This window comes from Pteropus alecto, unplaced genomic scaffold (assembly GCF_000325575.1).
Source record: "Pteropus alecto unplaced genomic scaffold, ASM32557v1 scaffold12, whole genome shotgun sequence".
NCBI classification, from domain to species: domain Eukaryota; kingdom Metazoa; phylum Chordata; class Mammalia; order Chiroptera; family Pteropodidae; genus Pteropus; species Pteropus alecto.
In genome coordinates this window covers 1,524,070-1,547,990 of record NW_006432669.1, presented here as the reverse complement: position 1 = coordinate 1,547,990, position 23,921 = coordinate 1,524,070, and the positions used below count along the sequence as shown (strand labels likewise).

General features: G+C 37.6%; 1 protein-coding gene across 1 annotated transcript in view; it reads right to left on the bottom strand.

The window, feature by feature from the left end:
* FAT3 (FAT atypical cadherin 3) overlaps window positions 1-23,921 on the bottom strand; it is a 603,882-nt gene that overhangs the window by 465,138 nt on the left and 114,823 nt on the right. The window contains exon 2 of the mRNA XM_015585981.2: window positions 10,363-13,671. Coding sequence (XP_015441467.1) covers window positions 10,363-13,654 — 3,292 coding nt within the window. The 5' untranslated portion in view covers window positions 13,655-13,671. The remainder of the gene's footprint in view (window positions 1-10,362; window positions 13,672-23,921) is intronic.

Here is a 23,921-nt window from a genome sequence, read left to right as displayed (position 1 = left end):
CAGGGCCTCATACTGTTGATATAATATCACAAGAATAGAATTCCTTATCACAGCTGACCTCAAGTCAAAGTTTATTTTTAATAATCAAAGAGTTTTATCAAGGTTCCAGTCAATGAAATCAGAAATATCCTACAAATGCCAGCTGCCCATGGGGATGGGAATTACTGATTGTAAGATGTGCTACTGACATGTACATTGTAACAGTAATAAATTGGATTATCTATAATAAAATTAATAATAATATGGAAATTATGGTTATGTGAAACCCCATATGATTTAGGGGAAACCCCCAAGTAATGCTTTTAGGATACAGATAATGAGTCTAACGAAAGAATTCTATGAGTCATTAGGACAGCTCTCAAAGGTCCTTTTTATTTGCATCCAGATCCTGGGGTATTCTTACTAACGAACTCACAAAAAGATGTTACAGAAAAGAGTGGCCCAAGGAACACTGCAATTCTCTTACCAGCCATCTGGTCTGAAAGGCAAAGCTCAAGACTATATTTCTTGACCTTGCAGATTTCTTATTGTTCAAGTACTGTTTTGGCCACTGAACTTCCCGGGCACCTCCTTGAGATACTTGGAGACATCTGGGAGCCAGATCCACTCACATGCAACCTTGATCCCTTGCACTGTTGTCTGCTAGTTTAATAATACACGAGAGGGACAAAATTCTTAAACCTGGTCTAGGTGTTGCCAGTCTTCAAATCAGGACTAGCCTATGTAGTCTTGCCCAGCTCAGTCACTCTTCAATGACCTTGACTTATTTCTTTCAGAAAAAAATGTTCATTTACTAACAGTGCCAGGCAGATGCAGATTTAACATGAAGCTATCAAAACTGAAGCTTCAAAGCCCCAGGGAGAACCCTAGCAATAGTTCACATGGTTAAACTTTTTTTGCAAAAGTAATATATTTTAACCACAATAATTTAACATTCTTTTCATTTTCCCCTCCACAGTCTCTTCTAAGACATTTTGCATCATCAGGAAGAATGGCTGCAGGCATTTTGGCTATCTGTCCAAGGGAGAATTGAGTTAAAGATATATTTAGTTTGTAGTTAGTGGCATGAATTTACGTGGTTCAATATCAATTCCATGTATAGTCAAATTGTTGTTAGTCACTCCAGTGTAGAAACAGATTCCAAAAACACTCTTACTATATATACTGCACTTATACACCCAGCACTGTAGCATGGAAATGAAAGGCTAGAACTTGTATCACCATGTGAATATATCCTGTGGTGGCCAGCACTAGAATTATGTTGGTGGGAGATGAGAAATTAGGCTCAAAATGTACAAAGACAGCAGCTAGTCTGTAGAAAATTCCCCAATCACTGTAAACCTGTAATTGGAAGGTTTGGTTCTTGCCTACAGAGTCAAAATGAAAGTTCTTTCCCAGAATTCAGCATACAAATTATAAATGCACCACGATTTTTTTCTTTAGTGATTAGATTCTCAGAAATGGAAATCACTAGACTTTTTTGTTTGTTTGTTTATAGAGCACAGACCTGTAGCAGTATTAACAGCAAAAACATGTTATAGCTCATGAGAATGAAATTTTAGATACTTTTTTTTCAAAATTGACATTAATGTAGAAAATTTAGATAGCATTACTAAAAATAAGTTGTGACTGTAGAAAAACATTTCTAAACTGTCAGTGATAGAACACAAATTTCAATCAGCAACACTGGAAAAAAATAAATCATCTTTCTGTACTTTTTATAAAAACAATTACAAATTGTTATCCTGTGAAGAAGCAATCAAAGCAAAAATGTAATCAAAAATGTAGAGGATAAAAAGCATTAAAGAGTTATGTCAGATATTTAATCAACAAAGGTATTATGTTAATTTTCTGAGTTTTGTGATATGTGTGGTGTTTGCTGACTTTCAAACTTAGGAGTTACTATGAATTCTTTCTTCATTCCAAACAAATACAGTGATTTTGTAGTCCTTACACTTTTTCTCAAAGCAGGCACTCAAAATTATATGAGGTATAAGCTTCAAGCCTCACAAGACCTAGATCCTTTTCTGGAGTTAGGCATTCTTTGATAATTATGCTTTGCTTATATGTCATCAGCTCACTTTAATGCTCCAGTTATCCCTCATACTGTCTTGTCTCCAATAGGAATTTGTAAAATCATCTCACAATGCTAAAGGATGATGAGAGCTAAGGCCACAATGAACATGATGAATGGCTGGCACAAGGCACTCACTTATATTGTGTCACTTAGGCATCGCACAGTTTGCAATTACATGATTTTCTACTCGTCCTTGACTTAATCATCTACACATCCTTTTCAGTGCAAAGCACTGTGTCTGCAGGAAATTGGTACACTATAAATGTGGGAATGAAAGAAGCAGAGGTAAAGGGCAAGAAAAAGGAAGAAGAGAAACAAGGAAAAGAGGCAGAATTTAATGGAAGCAAGTAGAGAATAAACTATGAAAATAAATTAAGTTCTATTTTATAGCTTTGGGATAAAACACAAAGCCTTTATATTTTTATATATAAATATCTGTATGTGTATCCCTCAAATTTTTAGCTTAATTCTTTCAACTTTTGTTCCCTTTTTCACTCAAAACATTCCACATTCAATGTTATTTTAACTCAGTATTATTCTCACCAGCATACTGCTTTTTAAAAGCAACCAGAATATTACCTATGTTATGCAAATGGAAATCTGTGACTTTAATCACAAAAAGTAGCCTTTGAGGAGCCACTAAACCCTCCAATAGAGAAATTTGGAGAGTCCTATTATATTCAATAATTCATATACCAGTGCCCAGAATTTAATATAAATTGCACCGAATCCTACACACAACTGTGTAGATTCTGTCTGTTGATAAGGCATGCTTTCATAAAAACTAGCAAGCTAAACATACAGACCACAGCCCATTTTCATTTTCACTTCATTTTCTTTTCAATGGAACATTGTGAATGTAGTGGCATCACATAAATATTTATCAAACTCTGTAATTCTTCCAAATGTAATGATAAATAAAAGTATTTTCAATGTGCATATAAAACACCTGCAAAAACATTTTTAGAAGACTGAAATAAGATGCAAGCTACACAGAGTCATAGAGAGCAATACATTTTTGCCACTCCTTTTAGAGAATCACTAACACATGAAGTAATCATTTGATAGTTTTTGTAACCTCTGCTTATGAGGCCTCTGAAATTTAACTCTCGTTAACTGAAGAGCTAAAAACAATTCAGTATCACTTGAGAAAGCAGAAACAATGACCATGATATGAAGGGCCAAGTAAGCCATTAAAAACTTTCATTATTAATGTAAAAGAAAGTCTAATTTTAGAAAAAAAGGCCACGCAAGTTTCTAAGTTGTTGGCCTGCCACCATATTTAGATTTCCTCATTGAGGTGGTCCTTTTCTTTAAACAGGAACAAGAGCAGCTCAAACTTGCTACATGATGCAGACATAATTACAGATGTGAACCAACAGTCCTCCATTAAAACCTAAATTGCCTTCAGCCAACAGTTAAGAAAAGGTCAAGAAGAAGGCACCTGCTGAAAAGTGTAATAAAAACATGCTGTTCATTACTTTCCAGAAGCTTCTAATCCTCTTTCCCACCTGGCTTATATGACAACCACTAGGTTCATCTGAATGTGGTGGAGTGTTCAGGGCTCCTCTGGGAAACATTATTTTCCCCTCAAATAATTATGTTCAAAAAGTCTAGCTCTAAGGTTAAAAATCCAGAGCCAAGAAAAGTTTCTGCTATCACCTGATCATAACTTTATTCTTCTCCTTTGCTTGCTCTGGACCCAAGGAAAAATTTTAAGGGCAAGCTTGGGCCAAAATTCATCGAGTCTCTCTTGACTTAAATGCGTGAAGGTAAAAATATCATGTCAAAAAAAAAAAAAAAGAGAGAGAGAGAGAATAAGCAAGCATGAAGAATGCCATTTAGTCTGGAATTGTCATGAACTGCACCAAAGCCATCAAATAATATTTGTCCTACTCCTCAACTTGTCAAGGAGAAGTTAACAGGCAAGCTGGAGGAAAAGAAGCTGAAAAGATTAACAGCCATCCATCAGATAAAATATGACTTCTGGTGCCTCTGAGTAGAAGAAAAAGGAAGCTTATATATGACTGCATTATGCAAGATACATGCTACTATGGGAATTACCGACTCCTTTAAAAAATGTCTGAGCTGTGACTAACAGTTTTTGCAATGACAAAAAGATTCTCGTATTTCTAACACACGTTTTCCTTTTCTAGGTTTTCATTCACCTACTCTTTAACTATCTGATAATTAGAGATTACCAATACAATATTAGACTCAGCACTGGTAGCTAGTAAACAGTACTTCAGCTGAACTAAATAAATAAAAGCTACTCAGCTTTATGTCTTTATTCTTTCCTTGGCCGCCAGTTGAAATGAATCATTCTTCCTGTAGAAGATCAAAGCATAGCATCACAACATTTGAGATCCTGAAAGATCATGATACCACACCATCCAGCTGAACTCTTCTTTTTCTTATGGCTGGTGGGTCAGGGTCTTCAGTAAAGCATTTTCTCCTCATCGTAGAAAATGTGTAGAAAGCATAGATGGGGAGGGGAGAAAGTCCTCTGGTTTCACTTTCATTCTTTGTAAAATGAAAGCACTAAATAATTATTATCTTTCTATTGTTTCTCCAGGTCTCCAATGGAATGTGCTAACGCACAGAACAGCATTACAGAGATTGGAATTATTAGGACTTGCTAGGCAACATCGGTTGTAGAAATATTTTTAAACTTAGAATTTGTTTTAAAAATATTTAAATGAGAAAAATATTTTATCAGTCAGGGTCCTGTCAGAAAACAGATGGTACACTCAAACTGGGTAATTGAGAAGCATTTAATAAATATACTATTTACAAAGGTGTGGGCAGGGTGTAGGAAAAGTAATTTTCAAAAAAAAGATACAGTGCTCCAGAGTTGGTAACAGCAAAGAGATGTTTCTACCCATCAACAGAGTGATGCAGCCAGTCCACAGAAACCAGTGTGGAAAGCGTCAAAGAGATAAATAATCTGCACTAATTCTCTTTCATCCTCTCTACATTCCCACTGGCAGAACTAAGAGATGTCAGGGAGCAAAGGAGCCTCAGGGCCAAGTTGTTAAGTCGCCTGGACACAAAGCAGAAAGAAGGGTGAAGAGGGGATCTGGAGAGGCAAATGGGAGAAAGCTAGAACAGATACTAAACACAATTATAAAGTTATAGCTATTGTTCGAATAGTCTGTTCATTTAAAAAATAGTTTTATAGTGCTTAATGAGTGTGAGATAACTCCTTTGGGTGTCTATCTGAATCCAAGTGCACATTAGATCTCCTAATCCTCTGATGATTCTATCAAAACATCTGTAATAGAGAGAGCATTCTATGCTAACTTAAGTTGCAGAAATGCTGGCTAGAGCCTCAATATAAAAAAAGGTAAATATAAATGCGTATGTGTGGTGCACGTGAGGTTTTCCTCTTAAAATACCAGATGTGTAAAAATAAGAAAACAACCATCCCGACCTCATGGGACAATTGAACGAGAACATCTGAATAAAGCATTTTGCACAAAACTTGGCACATAGATGGTGTTCACTAAATGTTAACCACTGCTGCCATTACCACCAGCATCATCACCTGCAGCTACATTCTGACTTCTCAGACAGACTAGGAAATGTCCCAGTATGCAAGACCCAGGCCTTACACCTATAGCTCTATTTGTCACTAGTGCCTAGCCCAGTATCTTACCAATACGTAGAACCTAATTAATTTTAGATTATGAAGATAATAGTGAGAGTTGTCATACGTTATGTTAAACTGTATTATTATTCAGTAATTATTCATTTCTCTCCCTCCCTCTCTCCATAAGAGAAGTATTCATCGCTGTCCCACATCAGTGCTAAGCTTGGCCCTATGGCCTGCATGGGCCAATAGAATGTGAATCAGTTTTGAGCAGAGGTTTTAAGAGGCACTGCAAGCTTCCATCAGTCCTCTTGCTCTCCTGACCTCCACTTTGAGAACATCACATCCCAGATAGTGAGTATACCTTCAGCTTGGGTCATGGAATGGGAAGACATGTGGAACAAATTTTAATTAAATTCACAGCCTGCAACAATATTGCTTCAACTGTTCCCCAAGACTCAGGAGCAAGAAAAAAAAATGTTTCTATAAGTCGCTGAAATTTTGTGATTGATTGTTACCCAGTAGTAATACAGAAAAATCTAATACATATGCTTAATAAGGTTATTACGGCATGCTGGAGTTAAAAAGAGGGGAACTAACGATATTTGGACTACGTTTCTGGAGTTCCAATCCCAACTCTGACAACTCCCAGATGCATGACCCTAACTGGGTAAGCTAAGCTTCGTTAAACCACACCTTGCTGAGTTACTGTGACAATTAGAAATAGTACACAAAGTATCCAGCACTGTGCCTGGCATATAATAGATACTTGATAAATGAAAGAAATAATACAATTAGCAACAGTGGATGGCAAAAATATCTTCCCAATTACCCATGATTAAGGTGCTAGACTGAAAATTGTTTATTGCAATTTAATATTTCTTTAACCTCAAGTAAATAAAATGGTGAAACCACTGCTTAAGTTTGCACCCTACAAAAGAATTTAATGGAAAATCATACTTTAAAATAGACAATGTGCTCTTTCTAAACCTTCTAAACTTCTGAGTTGTCAAGATATGAATTCCTGTTGTGTCAAAGCCTAAGAATGCACTTTGTGAAGGAAAAAATGATTAAATTGCATCTTCCATACTAGTAATTTAAATTGTGATCAAATCCACTGTAGTTGCCCCCCCCCCAGTTAATTCATTTACTGTGAACATTATTAAACCTCTATTAAATGCCTGTGCATGGTAAAGAATGTGAAAGGTATGGTTTTGTTCATTGAGTTCCAAAAAAGGTCAAGAACATAAGACTACTAAATGGATCGACTAATCCCAGCATATGCAGTTTCACAAAACAGAAGCACCACAATTACTGAAGCACAGAAATAGACTTTTGATCCATCGGGAAGGCATTCAGAAAATTATCACCACTAATGAATAACAGAAGATTTATTTGGATTGTAAAGCTGAGTAGAAAAGGAATTTATTTAAAAATATGAGCTCTATTCCCTGCCTTTCAAAAGAATAAGGAAAAGGACTTTACGGAAAAGATACAATCTGGTAGACACTCTCTGAAGAGCCCAAGTAAATTTAGGATAGTGCTTCTAAACCACACGCAGAAAGAATGCATGAAGTGCTTAAATAAAGATTCCTGGGCTCCTCCCCCAGGCCTACTGAATCTGAATATTTGAGAATTGGCCCTGGGAATCTGCATTGTTAACAAACTCTGCAGCTGCTTCATGTGCAGACCAAAGTTTGAGAACCGGTAAACAAGGTGAGCTATTAAATGACCTTTGGCAGCTGACTTAAAGATCCTTGAAATACAGAACTCCAAACAAGTTTAGGACATTTTATGGCCAAGAGTCAAATGAAGACAACAGAGTCTGAACTTGAGACTCAGTAACAGCTGCAGGGCTAAATAGCCATTCATTCTGCCAGCAGCTCAAGCAATGATTTTTAACGCCGGGAGGCCAAGAGCTGATGGACCGTTCAAGTGGTGCAAACCCAACAGCACCACGGTGATGACTTCTCTGATTGGACATACATTTGCCAAACTTCTCTTCAACCCTAGCATCTACCTGGCACAAGTCCAGAACAATCAAGCCCAGTTTCTTGGGCTTGGCTGTTAAAATCGGTAAGAGGTAAAAGGGGAGGAAGTAAGAGGGTTAAGAATATTATTGTATAGGAAATTCTAACCTTCATAAAAAATTTCAACATCAAATCCAAACCTTTTTTTCTATAATACAGAGAAAAACATAGTTTTACTTTCTAAGAAAAGGGATCAAAATGAATGAAAAGTAGGAAAGGAAACTTCTACTATAGTTTTTAAAATAAAAAATCCTCTGGGATTTGTAAATCAGAAACACGTGTAATTAATGCAAATAAAGAACCCTGAGTTAGGGTTGAAGAGAGATGTGGGTTCTAGGTACACCCATATCCTCTTGTGGGTATGTGACCTCACACAACTCATGAAGCTTCCTTTAACCCAAAGGAATTCGTATTTACACGAAAGAGCTGTTTTAAATCACAAAGCAATGTCGAAACTAAGAGGCATTATCATCATCTGTGGCAAAATTTATACAATCCAGACTCTAACAGAACAAATGCAGAACAGTGAGTTGTTTTGTTTTGTTTTGTTTTGTTTGACAGGCAAAGGATATCAAACTCCTGGAGTCAAGAATTATAAGGGCAGCTATACCATCAGATGAAACTGTACACACATTTTTATGAAATAACACCCAAGATAAGAACAAATAACAGTACAAATGAAAGAAATCTAGGCCACTCTCACCAAATCACTCCTCTTCTTCCTTGCATTAAGCTACTCTAAGATGAAACTTCCTAATAAAACAACTCAGTGTAGTTTGACATAGTCATCTAGGTAGCAGTGGTTAATGATTCAGTCTAATACCTTCCTCCTGACCTACCTACCCACATCCACCTCACTCCCAAAGGTAAGCTCCTCTCACTGGAGACCCACACAAACAATGGGACTCTAAGGGAAAAAAAAAAAGGTGATTAATGGCCTGTGTCATCAGACAATGATCCCAGGGTTTAAGGACTTTAAAACCTGTTTAACACTTTATTGCCTTACAGATTTTAGATCAATACCAAATTCAAGTGTATCTAGGAAATGCAAGGAAGCCCAGACTTGTCCTTACATGGCAGACAGCATATTTTACTGCAGTCCTCAAAGCTAAGTTTGAAACTAAGCTCCAAATTATGTATCTTCTCTATACATCAGTTCATGAGTTGAGGATTATTAGTTCTACCTAATGGGGTTGTTGGGAGAATTAAGCAAGACACAACTATAAAGCCCTTCACGCAGTGTGCTGCCCATTGTAAGTACTCGAAGAAGTCTTTGTACTAGTAGTAACATATTAGCACAAACTAGACACTCAGTAAAGGTTACTTCCCTTCCTTTCTCATTTTGTACTTCAAAGGTGAAAAATATTCCAATCGAATAGCAAGTTATATATAATAAAAGAGAGTATGTAGCTAAATCAGAACCCAATTTTCTTGACATTTACCTCCTCATTCATTATGGCTATGAAGATAAATTTTACAATTTACACTGCCCAGAATTAGAGTCTATGTATATAAAAATCAGTTTAAATTTGTGATGATACATAGTCCTTAACTCCTGTCCAATATTTAATAGTTTCTCAAATCCTTCTTCTAGTATTATTGATGTACTTGATATATTTAGTATCCCTATAATGACCCCTTCCTATTACCTGTTTTAATCATCATTACCATTAATGGGAACAAACCCCCTGAGTGTTGTTGAAAATGATTTAATGTATATAAATATGTTCTGAAGACTGTGAAGTGCTAATATTACCACTTATATAAGAGTAGAGAAGACACAGCCACTGTTTTGAGATTTCTCTCAATCTAAAGACTAGAAAAATGAACTGTGCTAATCAAGGAGCACACATATATATGCACATGTCTAGGAACATATACACTTAGATTAAAATGACAATAACTAGAAGAAAAAATATATATGCATATATATCTGTATCAGTGATGGAGAGTAAATAAATAGGTAATAGATAATAATAATATTAGGACAATTCTGCTCCAATTTTTAAAATATTTCCATAAAAAGTCAATTCTTACAAATAAAATCTTAAAATAATTTCTAAACAAAATCCACAATACACATCTAATGATGTGTAGTCTATCTAATGAGAACATTTGTAGAAGCATACCTCCATACATTAATGGAGCATACACAGTGCAAATAATGCCTGTCATGCAAGGACCAGATGTACCCATGAAACATAAAAGACCAAGCAATTGATGCAGTATCATTTCAGGAAAGCATGACTGTAAAAGGAAAGATTGGTATATGAGATCCGCTTGAAAATCCATTCCACACTTCTAATTTAAAGCCAATTCAAATGTAATTTACTTTATCAGGGCCCTTAATTGAGTGAAGGTCAAAAGTGCAATCGACAGAGGCGACCATTACCTACACTTATCAGAAGATAACCAGGTATAGTAGTGCTAAACAAGAAAAACAAAAAATAGGGACCCCCACTGAAAACCATGGCTAATACTGTATAAACAGGTCCTCTTATAAACCAGCACATTCTAAGAAAAAGCTTTTACTGTGCCATCTCTCCACCAAATGCAACCTCATTTGTCATTCTATTTTAGTGTGAGAACGCCCCTTTACTTTTCCAATGTTTACAATTTGTGAAAGGTGAAATTACACTTCTGACACCAAATGTCAAACTTACCACTCTCGTCATCTATATTGAACCTTCCAAGACCACTGCCATCCCTGATGGAGTACTGGATCTCTCTGTCCCTCCCGGAGTCCTCATCTTGGGCAGTCACCTGCAGGACACTTGTTCCAATACGTGAGTTTTCTTTTACAGATCCAACAACAGCAAAGTCTGGGAAGTAGGGCGTATGGAGGTTTTCGTTGACATCCACCACTTCCACCTCAACAAAGGAAACAGAGGACAGAGAGACAGGCCGCCCTTTGTCTTTAGCCCGAACTGTGAGGTTATAGAACTGCTGCTTTTCATAGTCGAGCTCTTTGCTCAAGCGGATGGCCCCACTTGCTTTATCTATTTCAAATCTCCCATTATAGTCATTAACTAACGAATAGCGCACTTGACCCCCCAGTCCAAGATCTGGATCATGGGTCTCCAGCCAAGCGATGACAGTGCCAACAGGGAGATCTTCAAGAACCTTCACACTATAGCTACTGGGAATGAAAGCTGGGGAGCAGTCATTGACGTCATCCAAAAACACCTTAAGAGTCACAACCGAAAACAGCTGCTGGCCATTTTCTGCCTTGTCTCTGGCTTCTATTTTTAATGAATAGTTTGCTTTGGCCTCTCGGTCCAATTGGTCAGCTACATAAACAATTCCAGTTGAACTATTGATGGCAAACTGTTGGGTATCTGTCAAGACTGAGTAAGTCACTTCACCATTAGAACCCAAGTCTTTGTCTCTGGCTTCCACTTGAATAATCTCAGTACCAATACCTAAACTTTCGAGAATATTAACTGTGTAACTGTCTTGAAGAAAAATTGGGCTATTGTCATTAGCATCCTCCACATTAATGGTCAGCAGCCTCCATGAAGATTTTTGTGGATTACCTAAGTCATAGATGGTGATATTGAGGAGATAGAGGTCTGTGTGCTCTCGATCCATGGGCATAAGGACTTTAAGTTGCCCAGTCTCCATATCGATATTAAAGCAACTATCCGTATTTCCATCAGATATTGTAAATAGCACCTTTCCATTGAAGCCAGAGTCGGCATCATAGGCTTTAATCTTCAGGATGTTAGCACCAACTGGCAGGTTCTCCTTCACAGCCACATCAGAAGGAAATGACTTGTCAAAATGTGGTCCTTGCCTATTAATTGAATAAAAGTCGAGAAATCCATCCTCCAGATTTAGTTTCCCATTGGCTTTTGCCTTAATGAGTAATTTTTCTGCCAGCTTTTGAGCCACACGAGTTTCTCTGCAACTGAAGCTCTTTGAAGACACCTTCCCATGTAAGACTGAAATGTTAACAGACATGGGATCCGCAAAATTCTCTCCATCGGTTGCTGTAATCCTGAGGGCAAATTGGCCATTTTTAATGCCAGAATTCATCAGTGACTTTTTAAGCTGTAAAACACCAGAGTCTGGGTTTAGATAAAAGAAACCAAGTTCATTTCCAGATAAGATTTTGTACTTTACAAGTTCAAGTTCATCAACATCAATTGCTGAGACAGCTGTGATGTGACTCCCAACTGGAAAATCATATGAAATAACTCCCTGGCAAGCCACTTTTTCAAAGAGAGGGCTGTTGTCATTGACGTTTCCTATTTGAATAGTCACATTTACCTCACTTTCATGGCGATATGGGGAACCCCAGTCAGAGGCTCTGACGATGAACCTGTAAGTTTCTGGAGAAGATTCAAAATCCAGTTCTTCGGTTGTGCTAATAACACCTGTAAACTGGTTAATGGCAAACGGTAACAAATTCAGGCTGGCAATACTATAGGTAATGTACCCATTTTCTCCTTTATCCTTATCAGAAGCTGAAACTGTCAGAACACTCGTTCCCACTGGAACACTTTCATTCACAAAAGCATCATACAGTGGCTGCTGAAATTCTGGGGTATGGTCATTTGCATCTTCTATGCCAATGGTGACTTGTGCTTTTAAGTCTCCTTCCTTGTTTGTCACCCCCAGTTTATAAACCTCCTTCTTAACGGTATTCAGTGGCTGTGCTGTGACAATCAAACCTGACCGGGGATTAATTTTGAAGTATTGTGCATCCTCACCAGGCGATAATTTGTATTCCACACCTAGCAGTTCAGGACTTAACTTTACTATAACAACCACGACACCAGGAGGAGAAAATTCACTAATGCTTACATCATACATTTCTTTTTCAAATCTAATTGGGACAGTGTCTCTTTTGGGGTTGGCAATGTGGACAATCTTTATTGCAGAAAGTTTCTGAGGAGACCCCTTGTCTTTTGCTTGGAGAGTGAGATTGTAGCCATAGGGAAAGCTCTCCCAGTCGACCTGCCTTCTCTCCTTAATCTTGTACTCATTCATCCACTTTCCTTCCTTAGCCAGGAAGAACTGATCTAAAGGATCCCCAGCCACGATGGAAACAGACTCAATCTCTCCATTGGCCCCCTCATCTAGATCATCAACTGTCACCACTGCATAGGTCGACTCTTTGTCCAGAGAGAAGGGAACATGAGTGACTACATGGATAGTTGGGGCATGTTCATTTATGCGTTCAATGTGAACAAAAAGCTTTGCAGTACTGCTTACTCCGTTGTTTCCATAGAGTTTCATCCCTCGGTCCACAGCCAAAATTTCCAGATCATACCTGTTCTTCTCATCATAATTTAATCGTCCACTTAAAGAGATGATACCACTTGTGGGGTGAACGGAAAAGAGATCAACTTTGTTTTTAAAGTAGTAGTAGAATTCTCCATTGGAACCAATATCTGCATCTGTTGCTGTCACCTGGGCAACACTAGTCCTCAAAGGTGTGCTTTCTGCTATTGTAACAGAGTATGTTGTGGGTGAAAATAAAGGTCTCAGATCATTCATATCTAAAACCTGTATATTCACTTTGGTCCATGCTTCTAAATCCTCTCCTCTGACAGAACCTTTTACTATCAATAAATAATTGTCCTGAATTTCCCTATTCAATATGGCAGAATTTCCACCTTTAGTTCTTATTCTGAGAAAACAGAAATCTGCAATAATGACTTCCTCTGCTTTGAAAAAGCCTTCCTCATCTCCAGATACTATTCTGTATTTGATATCCCAGGAAAGATCTATTAAAGTGATGCCCATTCTATTCTGACTGTTGACGTAGGTCCTTGCTGCTGAATTCTCATAAACCGTAGTATTATAAATGGAATGTGTGAAGTGGAAGCCCAGGGGCCCAGTCCCAGGCAGCCCTTGGGAGACAGTGGCCAAGAGCTTGAGAAGCAGGAGGATGAGGCAAGAAGGAGGAGGCCGTGTACCCACACAGTATCCCATAGTTATATCCATCACATCATACTTCCATCCTGGAGGGGAAAAAAAAGAGAGAGAGAAAAGATAAATTAACTTAAGAGGAAAGTGGAAGAATAGAAAATAACTGTTATGAAACAATGCTTTTAAAAAACATCAATACAATAAAAAAAATTAGAAACCTTACCACTTACCCTCATCTTGTTTGATTTTTTTTTAATGACACTTTTGATAGAATTTTTCATTGGTAAAAGATGACATTTTAGATAGAATTTTTCATTGGTAAAAGATTTCTTGCTTTCTCAAAGTCAATTTAAAAATATGTACTGGAAGCCTTAAAAAGTGCATTTACATGTGACTTAGAATTAATTATCTTCTAGGCAATTATCCTATGGCAATAATTAGAACAGTGTACATTTATAGCTCAGTTTAAAATACAAAATGGTTGAAAAGATACTAATTGCCTATCAATAGAGAATCAAATAATTTTTGGTACATTCATAAAGTGAAATACTATGCAGCCATTAAAAATAATAATTTTAAAAGATCTGTATTTTCAGAAGCATTAAGATATAATGCTAAGAGATTATAAAACAATACATGTGATATGATTCTATTATTATTTAAACATCTAATGCACAACTACATTTTTAGATTTGAAAAGGATTAACCGTGTGGTTTTGGGATTTGCGGGCATATGTGCATTTTCCAATATTTCTTCAATTAACATTGTTCATTAATGGTTATATAATTACTTTTGCATGATCTAATTGATATCCATGAGTAGACTGCTACTCAGAACAAGAGAGGTAAGGATTCTGTACAAGAAAAATTTAAAGAATTAAAAGAGATTCATGTTCAGAAGAGTAATTTAAGGAATTACTTCCAATTATTTTTATCAGTCTATTATATCTCCACAGTCACCACAGCTCTGTTTCTATATAGATTTAAAGATAAAAACATTTTCCTATTTTAACAGTAAAATCTGTCAAGTATTTAAAATAGACGGTGGGGGCAAAGAGGCTATTTAACAAGGACGAGCTAAGTTTATTTACACCCTGATGGTTCAGATTTTTAGAATCCCCAAGTTCTTCCATTAAGGCATATTCTGCAAGACCTCACATTCCCTTTCTCTTTCTCCTCTACAGGGAATATGGAGAAAAGAAAAAATGGGACTTTGCATACCATGGGCTAGGCACTGAGTCAGGCATTTCTTACCTGTTGCATTGGATCCTTGCAACAACCCTAACCAACAGGTACTATTTTACCAAACTACACGTTAGAAAACTAAAAGTTAGAGAAATGAAGCTATTTGGTTGGAACATTGTCTCAACAGATGTCTTCCAGCTGGTAAGTAGCAGAGCGGGATCTCAAACCCTGTTCTTTCTTATTTAAAGCCATGCTTTTTCCTATAGCACCACCATTCTCTCTAAATTATTTGTAACAAGAATAGAATAATTAAAGCCCCTAGAAGCATATATGACATGATTTAATTCTATTAAACTAGTCAACATTTATCAGTAATGGAAAAGCATAAAACCCACTCAGCATCTCTATTGGTTATCTCCTTTCTGATTTTAAACAACTTCCAATTACTTGCTATAAACGGAAAAAATACCCTACATTTCAACATTTTAAATTATAAATTATTGTGTAGTTTACAGTAGTCCCCCTTTACCTGAGGGAAATACTTTCCAAGACACCCCAGTGGATGCCTGAAACCAAGAACAGTACCGAACCCTATATATACAATATTTTCCCCATGTATACATACCTTTTCAGTTAGAGGAAGCACTTTATGGCTTCTCTTTGGCATGTCCTAATTGCCAGCATCACTATTCTTGCACTTTGGGGCCCATTATTAAGTACAATAAGGGTGACCTGAACACTGAGATATCCTGACAGCCAACCTGTTAAACAAGATGGCAGCGGCTACGTCATCAACAAAGGGATGACTCACGTCCGGGGCAAGAAAACAGGAGATTTCATCATGCTACTCAGAACAGCACCCAATTTAAAACTTATGAATTGTTTATTGCTGGAATTGTCTATTTAATATTTTGAGACCACAGGAAACTAAAACCTTGGAAGGTGAAACCATGGATAAGAGGGGACTACTACATAAAACACTTTCATATCCAGGATGGGTAAGGCACATGTTATTATACTCTTTTTGCAGATGAACCATTCAAACCTCATGTTTCTGTAGCAGAGGCTGAATTAGGTTAAATTATAATTCAGACTCTCTCCACACTGAACGAGATTCTCTTATTTTTTTCCCCAATGCTGCCCTTCAGGAGACTCTCATAAAGCAAAATTCTTGGCGTGCATTTGCTTGGTTCCAACTGGGGATGAACTATATCTTGCTGCTTTCATCTGCTTTAGTATCTAGGAAACACTGAATAGGCATATAGAAAGAGTAAAGTTTAACGTAGGGATTTCATAAGTAGAACAGACAATAAAAATGAAAAGCAGAAAGGCGGGATAACTTTTCATAAAAGAAGATAATTTCACATGTGATTCCTCTGCTATCTCTCCTTAGGAAATGCCTCAGGTGCTAAGTGTGTAAAGCAGTAGCCTGAATGCAGTAGGTTCAAATATCCTACCCATAAGAATGGAGAACTCCATGGGACCAGCACAACTGGAAGTGCCTTTTTGTGGAACATGCAGCTGAAATATGGGAGCAAGAGAGCCCTCTTTAGGGATCACAGATGTCAATCAGCAGAAGCTTTAATAATAATCTCTATGCCTCAACTGACTCTTTTATTTCATCATATGAGACTGCTCCAGAGGAAAGAGGTATTTTTAGGTTCACTATTGAATGCAGTGGAATGAAACAAGGCTCTCATAAGGGAATGACCAAAGGCCATGTATACTCTCTCAAAGCAGAAAACTGGGGTCAATCCCCAGCATCTCCAAGGAAATACAAGTTCAGTTTCTGCCTGACTTCTCACTAACTATTCTACATAAAGGGCACTGCCTGTGAGAGCAGCTTTGCAGACACTTTGCCCCAAAAGTCTGGACTCATGGTCATCAGCGAAGATAGCCCCAAAGGTGAATTCAGTTCATCTGGACTCATTTTAGTCTTTCCAGCCCCCATCCACATCCTGAACCCACACTGAAGAAAACCTGATGGGAGGAGCAGCATCTGTGCCTCATTATCTTCCCAGAAGCAAGGACAGTATATGCCACAGAGGAGACACACAATATTGGTTTGCTGAACAGAGCATTAAGGTCCAGATGTAACCAGAGGCTCAGAAGACTTTGATATATTCAATTTCCAAATACCAAAAAATAAGAACATCTTACTTCAGGAAACAGAATCAAGAAATTACACAGACTCAAAAGAGCCTTAAAGACCAGCTGGTCCAATCTCCTGATTTCAGAGATGTGGAAATCGAGGCCCATAAAAAGAAGTGGTTCCCCTCATACCAAGATCACAACTCCCAGGTTGAAGCTGATACCAAATGGAAATGTGTGCCAAATGAATTAGTTTTTCTTTGAGTTTTATAACAATTTGAGACCTGTGGTTTACCATAATTTTGCAGAGATCTTTGTTTTCTTACACGGTATTACTCTCCCTGGTGCTACTCCTCCTCGAAGTAGTTAACTGTTTATAAGTAAACATTTAAGTGCCCGAGGGGGAGAGTTACTTTTACAAACCCTTCTGGTGAATCCTTCAAAGCACAGAATACTGTCATAATATGAAAAAACATCATTCAATTTAACTATTCCAAAATTGGTACTTTTGCATACTGAGTTTTTCTTTCAACAAGATACACTGCTGGGTTTTTTGTTTTGGGTTTTTTTCTTATAAAGCAGAATCAATAGTCTTAAATGCAAATAGAAAATACTTCAAACCAAACTGACATGAAATAGTATTGTTGTGTGCTGAAATTTGGATTTAGCACCAAAAAACTGAGCATGTCTAAGCTTGTTGGCCTCAGCTGTTGAAACCAAAATATCTCATAAGGTTTTTGCATCTTAATTTTCTTTTTTGGGGAGGGGGAGCTCTACTGGGCACAAATTAATTTAAAAGTCTTGCAGTTTTTTCATTGATTGACAAAATAAACAAGTGCTGGAAGTTAGGAATTCTGTAAAATTCTGCAAGTAAATACTAAAATAAAGATTTAGGCTTCCTTTTCTTAGCATGCCAAAATGACTGGTAAAATTTTTTTTAAAAAATTACTACTTTTTCCACATTGAAGCCAAGCTATTTATGAAGCTGGCATGATGGTTGCACTGTTTTAGATGCTCTGCACATTGATTTACTCTACTGCTTCTGGGTTATTTTAAAGAAAGCACTTAGTTCCCAACCTCAGAGTCTATTTTCTATGACTTAGTAACATAATCAATAATTTTTGATATAATCTCCAAAGAGATCATCAAGCCATCAATCTTGGAGACATTTATTATTCAGAGGCACGCCAATGTGCCTCCCCATCCTGCCCAACCAGCTCAGTTAGAGTGGATCTTAGCCTGGGACTCAGAGGGCATGCAGATTTTTCTCTCCAGGGATGAATAAATACCAGAGACCTCAGGGGCAGAGAACAGCTCTCACAAAGGCCACCTCTCTGGGAGTGCCTTGACTCAGCAGGGTGCCTCTGCTTGCTCTGGTAACCTGGTGAAGCTGTTTTCTGCCATCATTAAATTGGCCTCATTAAATAGCTGAGACTTCTAAAAGTGAAAAAAAGGCATCTTAGGAAAACATTCTATTTTCACTCTATCTCTTCCTATCTTATACATTTTGAAAGGGTTTTATTAGCCAGACAGACATGGAAATGTGCTATGATAAGCTGTGAAATAGAGAACAAAGGCAATATGTAAAGGGCAAAGCAGAAAACTGGGGTCAATCCCAGCATCTCCAAGGAAATACAAGTTCAGTTTCTGCCTGACTTCTCACTAACTATTCTACATAAAGGGCACTGCCTGTGAGAGCAGCTTTGCAGACACTTTGCCCCAAAAGTCTGGACTCATGGTCATCAGCGAAGATAGCCCCAAAGGTGAATTCAGTTCATCTGGACTCTTTTTAGTCTTTCTAGCCCCCATCCACATCCTGAACCCACACTGAAGAAAACCTGATGGGAGGAGCAGCATCTGTGCCTCATTATCTTCCCAGAAGCAAGGACAGTATATGCCACAGAGGAGACACACAATATTGGTTTGCTGAACAGAGCATTAAGGTCCAGATGTAACCAGAGGCTCAGAAGACTTTGATATATTCAATTTCCAAATACCAAAAAATAAGAACATCTTACTTCAGGAAACAGAATCAAGAAATTACACAGACTCAAAAGAGCCTTAAAGACCAGCTGGTCCAATCTCCTGATTTCAGAGATGTGGAAATCGAGGCCCATAAAAAGAAGTGGTTCCCCTCATACCAAGATCACAACTCCCAGGTTGAAGCTGATACCAAATGGAAATGTGTGCCAAATGAATTAGTTTTTCTTTGAGTTTTATAACAATTTGAGACCTGTGGTTTACCATAATTTTGCAGAGATCTTTGTTTTCTTACACGGTATTACTCTCCCTGGTGCTACTCCTCCTCGAAGTAGTTAACTGTTTATAAGTAAACATTTAAGTGCCCGAGGGGGAGAGTTACTTTTACAAACCCTTCTGGTGAATCCTTCAAAGCACAGAATACTGTCATAATATGAAAAAACATCATTCAATTTAACTATTCCAAAATTGGTACTTTTGCATACTGAGTTTTTCTTTCAACAAGATACACTGCTGGGTTTTTTGTTTTGGGTTTTTTTCTTATAAAGCAGAATCAATAGTCTTAAATGCAAATAGAAAATACTTCAAACCAAACTGACATGAAATAGTATTGTTGTGTGCTGAAATTTGGATTTAGCACCAAAAAACTGAGCATGTCTAAGCTTGTTGGCCTCAGCTGTTGAAACCAAAATATCTCATAAGGTTTTTGCATCTTAATTTTCTTTTTGGGGGAGGGGGAGCTCTACTGGGCACAAATTAATTTAAAAGTCTTGCAGTTTTTTCATTGATTGACAAAATAAACAAGTGCTGGAAGTTAGGAATTCTGTAAAATTCTGCAAGTAAATACTAAAATAAAGATTTAGGCTTCCTTTTCTTAGCATGCCAAAATGACTGGTAAAATTTTTTTTAAAAAATTACTACTTTTTCCACATTGAAGCCAAGCTATTTATGAAGCTGGCATGATGGTTGCACTGTTTTAGATGCTCTGCACATTGATTTACTCTACTGCTTCTGGGTTATTTTAAAGAAAGCACTTAGTTCCCAACCTCAGAGTCTATTTTCTATGACTTAGTAACATAATCAATAATTTTTGATATAATCTCCAAAGAGATCATCAAGCCATCAATCTTGGAGACATTTATTATTCAGAGGCACGCCAATGTGCCTCCCCATCCTACCCAACCAGCTCAGTTAGAGTGCATCTTAGCCTGGGACTCAGAGGGCATGCAGATTTTTCTCTCCAGGGATGAATAAATACCAGAGACCTCAGGGGCAAAGAACAGCTCTCACAAAGGCCACCTCTCTGGGAGTGCCTTGACTCAGCAGGGTGCCTCTGCTTGCTCTGGTAACCTGGTGAAGCTGTTTTCTGCCATCATTAAATTGGCCTCATTAAATAGCTGAGACTTCTAAAAGTGAAAAAAAAGGCATCTTAGGAAAACATTCTATTTTCACTCTATCTCTTCCTATCTTATACATTTTGAAAGGGTTTTATTAGCCAGACAGACATGGAAATGTGCTATGATAAGCTGTGAAATAGAGAACAAAGGCAATATGTAAAGGGTCTTCCTTTTACAGGATCCTTGATGAAGATGGCTTGTGTTAGAACTGAAAACGGAAGTCAGCCATCACTCAGGTGTGTGCTGTGACTGAGTCCAACATCTATACAAAGCTGTATGTGCAGTGGGTCCAAAATGCACACTTCAGTGCCTGACTGCCTGGGTTTAAAACCCAGCTCTGCCATTGATTAGTTATGTAATTTTGGGCAAGTTATTTAATCTCTCTGTATGTCACTTTCAGTTTCTTCTTCTATAAAATAGAAACAATAGTTCCTCCCAACAGGATTTGAGTTAATAAATATGAGCACTTAAAACAATTCATGGCTCGTAGTAAGTATACAATGCTAACTAATAATATCACAAACTAAGGCAGTTTTTAGAAAAGACAAAATCTGTGAGTTGCAAGATAAGAGAGGAAATTAACAACCTACTCTGACATTTTCTTTTCTAAAAGAAAAAAAAAAACACATCAAAGGTAAAGGAAAAGATGTCTTTCCTATTTATACTTTGCCACTTACACTTACTGGTTAGGTGATGCTTGGGTAACACTTCTTAAGTCTCAGTTTCCTTTTCTCTTTAACAGGTATTATAAGAGTTCCCACTACCATGTTACAGGCTTACAATCATGTCTGGCACACAGTATGTTTCATAAATATTAACTGATATTAATTATTAAGGTGTTCAGAAGAAGAAAAACAAAATGGGAAACAAGTAAAAACTGGGTTAAGAAAAAAAGGTCAAATGTGAGACAATCTATGGAGTAGCCTATCCCTATAATGAAAACCACCCTTCCACAGACCCCAGACTCATGCCATGGGTCAGGGTCAGTGCCAGAGGCACCTGTGCAGGGTGACATGGGCCAAAGGCTATTGCCACAACTCTGTGGCTTACTCCAACTACCACATGTATATTTTTGAACTCAGGAAACTATAACTGCTTGAGGGAACTACTCCTCAGACCTGGCATTTAATTCCTGAGGAGTACTAGCAGGATTTCTCTTTGCAATGATGAGTCCCAGAACAGCTAGATACTGCTAAGCCCTATCTTCCAGAGCAGCTTATTCTGATACTGCTCAAATTACCATCCTCATGGCACTGCTTTATGTTCTGGGTCCTTGCTCCTGAAATCAGTTATAGACTGTCTGTATGACACACTTGGGAATAAAGTTTTACTCTCTGGCTGATGCTAATGGTTGCCTGAAAAGAAGAAAAAATGTTTACTGGGTCTTTTTCCTTAATACAAACCATTGTAGCTAGAGCGTGTACAGGATAATATACGAGGCATTTGGGTCACAAATAATTTATGTCGTGCTGTTACTCGGCTTATATCATGATATACTGAACCACAGCCATGTAAACTCACTGAGTTTTATAGTCGAAAGGATCATAAAATTGTCCAGTCCAACACTCTAGTTTTAAAGTTGAGGAAACAGAATGAGAAAGGTTAAGCGATTTGGACAAGGTCACATAGCCTGCTAGTAAAAAAGCTAAAACTGGCCCTTACATCTCTACTGTGATTTTGACTCTACTGTGCTATTGCCTCCTTTAAGAACACAGGTCTTAAAGGTCTCTATCATTCTTGTCTACAAGTTTTACTCATCTTCTAAGGTTTAGCTAAAACACTACCTACTCTTTGAAGCAATCTCAGAGATTCCCCAACCAAGTGTGAGCTCCAATTCTAAAACTGTGATTCTTAAACTTTAGTGAGATTCAGAATCATGCAGGGCTTGTTTAATCTCACACTGCTGGGCTCCACCCCAGAGTTTCTGGACTCCTTGGTCTGGGGTGGGGCCAAGAATTTATAATTTTAACAAGTTCCCAGGAGATGCTCATTCTGGGACAATCACACTCAGAACCACTGCCCTAAACTTTGTATTTTATCTATATGGACCTCACTGATATCATCTACTTCCTTGTATTAAACTTACTTTGAAATTACATATTGGAAAGTAAGCTGTCTTATTTCTTCTTCTTCTTACAGTGTCTAGCAAAGTGCCTTGCAAGGCCAAAATTCAATCAATTTTTATTGAGTGAAATTTGTCTAATCAGCATGCACCGTAACTCCCAACATGCACTAGGGAGAAGATAAAAATGAGCATCAGACAAATCGGGAATTATAATTATAAAACTTAGAGACCCTGAGGAAACAGAGATAGTCCACCATTCCCCAATAACACATGATTTCCCATTTCCATGACATATATTTAATGGTATCTGAATAGGTGTGCAACTAAAAAAAATGTTTTAGGAAACACCGGTTGAATAAAGGCAAGCAGGTTTCATAATTTAGATCTTGGAGCATTTAGTATGCATCAAAAGAAACTTCCCCTCTCTCCCGTTCTTAGTCATCTCTAAAAATTTACCATGAAAGCACAGTCTATAGTTATAGTCTGTTTCCACCAGCAGCAGTAAGTTTTCTGGTACATAGGCCTCAGCAAGCACTTGTTGCATGCGCAAACGCACTATATAAACTGTGATTCCAAGGGATATAATATGCACAATTTCTAAAATCTGTTTGATCATGAATCTCTTTCTCCACTTTCCCCACTTTCCCCACCGACACACAGTCACTTGCAGGCGAAGAAAGAGTATTTTGTGGAAAACAGTTGGGGAAACACCGATTGAGTCCAACCTAGATGTTGTGCCTCAGACAGTTCAATTGCCTGGAAAGCGTTGGATGTAATGCAAGGATTCTTGAGACTAGTTTATTATTCTTCCTCCTACCCCATTTCACAGGGTATGAATTCTCATGTTCACTAAGCTGAGAGTTATTCTTGAACAAACTGCTTCAATACTTGTCATATCAACACACCTCCATGTTCCAACTGAAGAATGAGATGACTGTTCCATATTTTGCTGTGTATTTTCTTTTCTCATTAAAAAAAAAGGCATATAAAGAATTTGTGCAGTTCTATGAGCTACAAAGACTGGAATGAGGAGAAGAATCTTATTAATGTTGAATAATCATCCATTTATTTTCATAGTTTTCATTGTCTATCTTTACTTAGTTAATGGTCAAAATCAGTTTTCCAAACCAAAAATACTCTGACACTCAAAACCTAAAGTGAGTTCATATTTCATTCTTCTCTGGAAAATTCTGCTTATTTACTTGAGCCCCACGTTTAAGCTGGGCTTTATAAGCAAGAAGAGTATTTCCTTTACAAAGATACATCGCCTTCTGTCATTCTGAACAAGAAAGAAAGGCCAAATCCAAAACCTCCAGTTGGTTCTGCTGACCAGCCAAGCAGACCGTTACCCAAACCCAATCTTTTTTATGGTAATAACACTGTAAAGTCTAACTTTTTCCAGTGGTACAAATCTTTCTGTTGTCTAAACGTGGTCTCTGAGGAGAAAAGTCAGTCAGCATGAAGCAAGTGTAATTCAAGTTGGTTCTGAGAAAAATGGAAGAATCAGCCACACAGCGGCAGTGTTATGAATACCCTCCTTTATTTTCTCCCCAGGTGCTAGAAATATTTCCATACAACACTGGTTAATGTCAAGTATCATTTCATCAGTAAATGCTTCAAATTC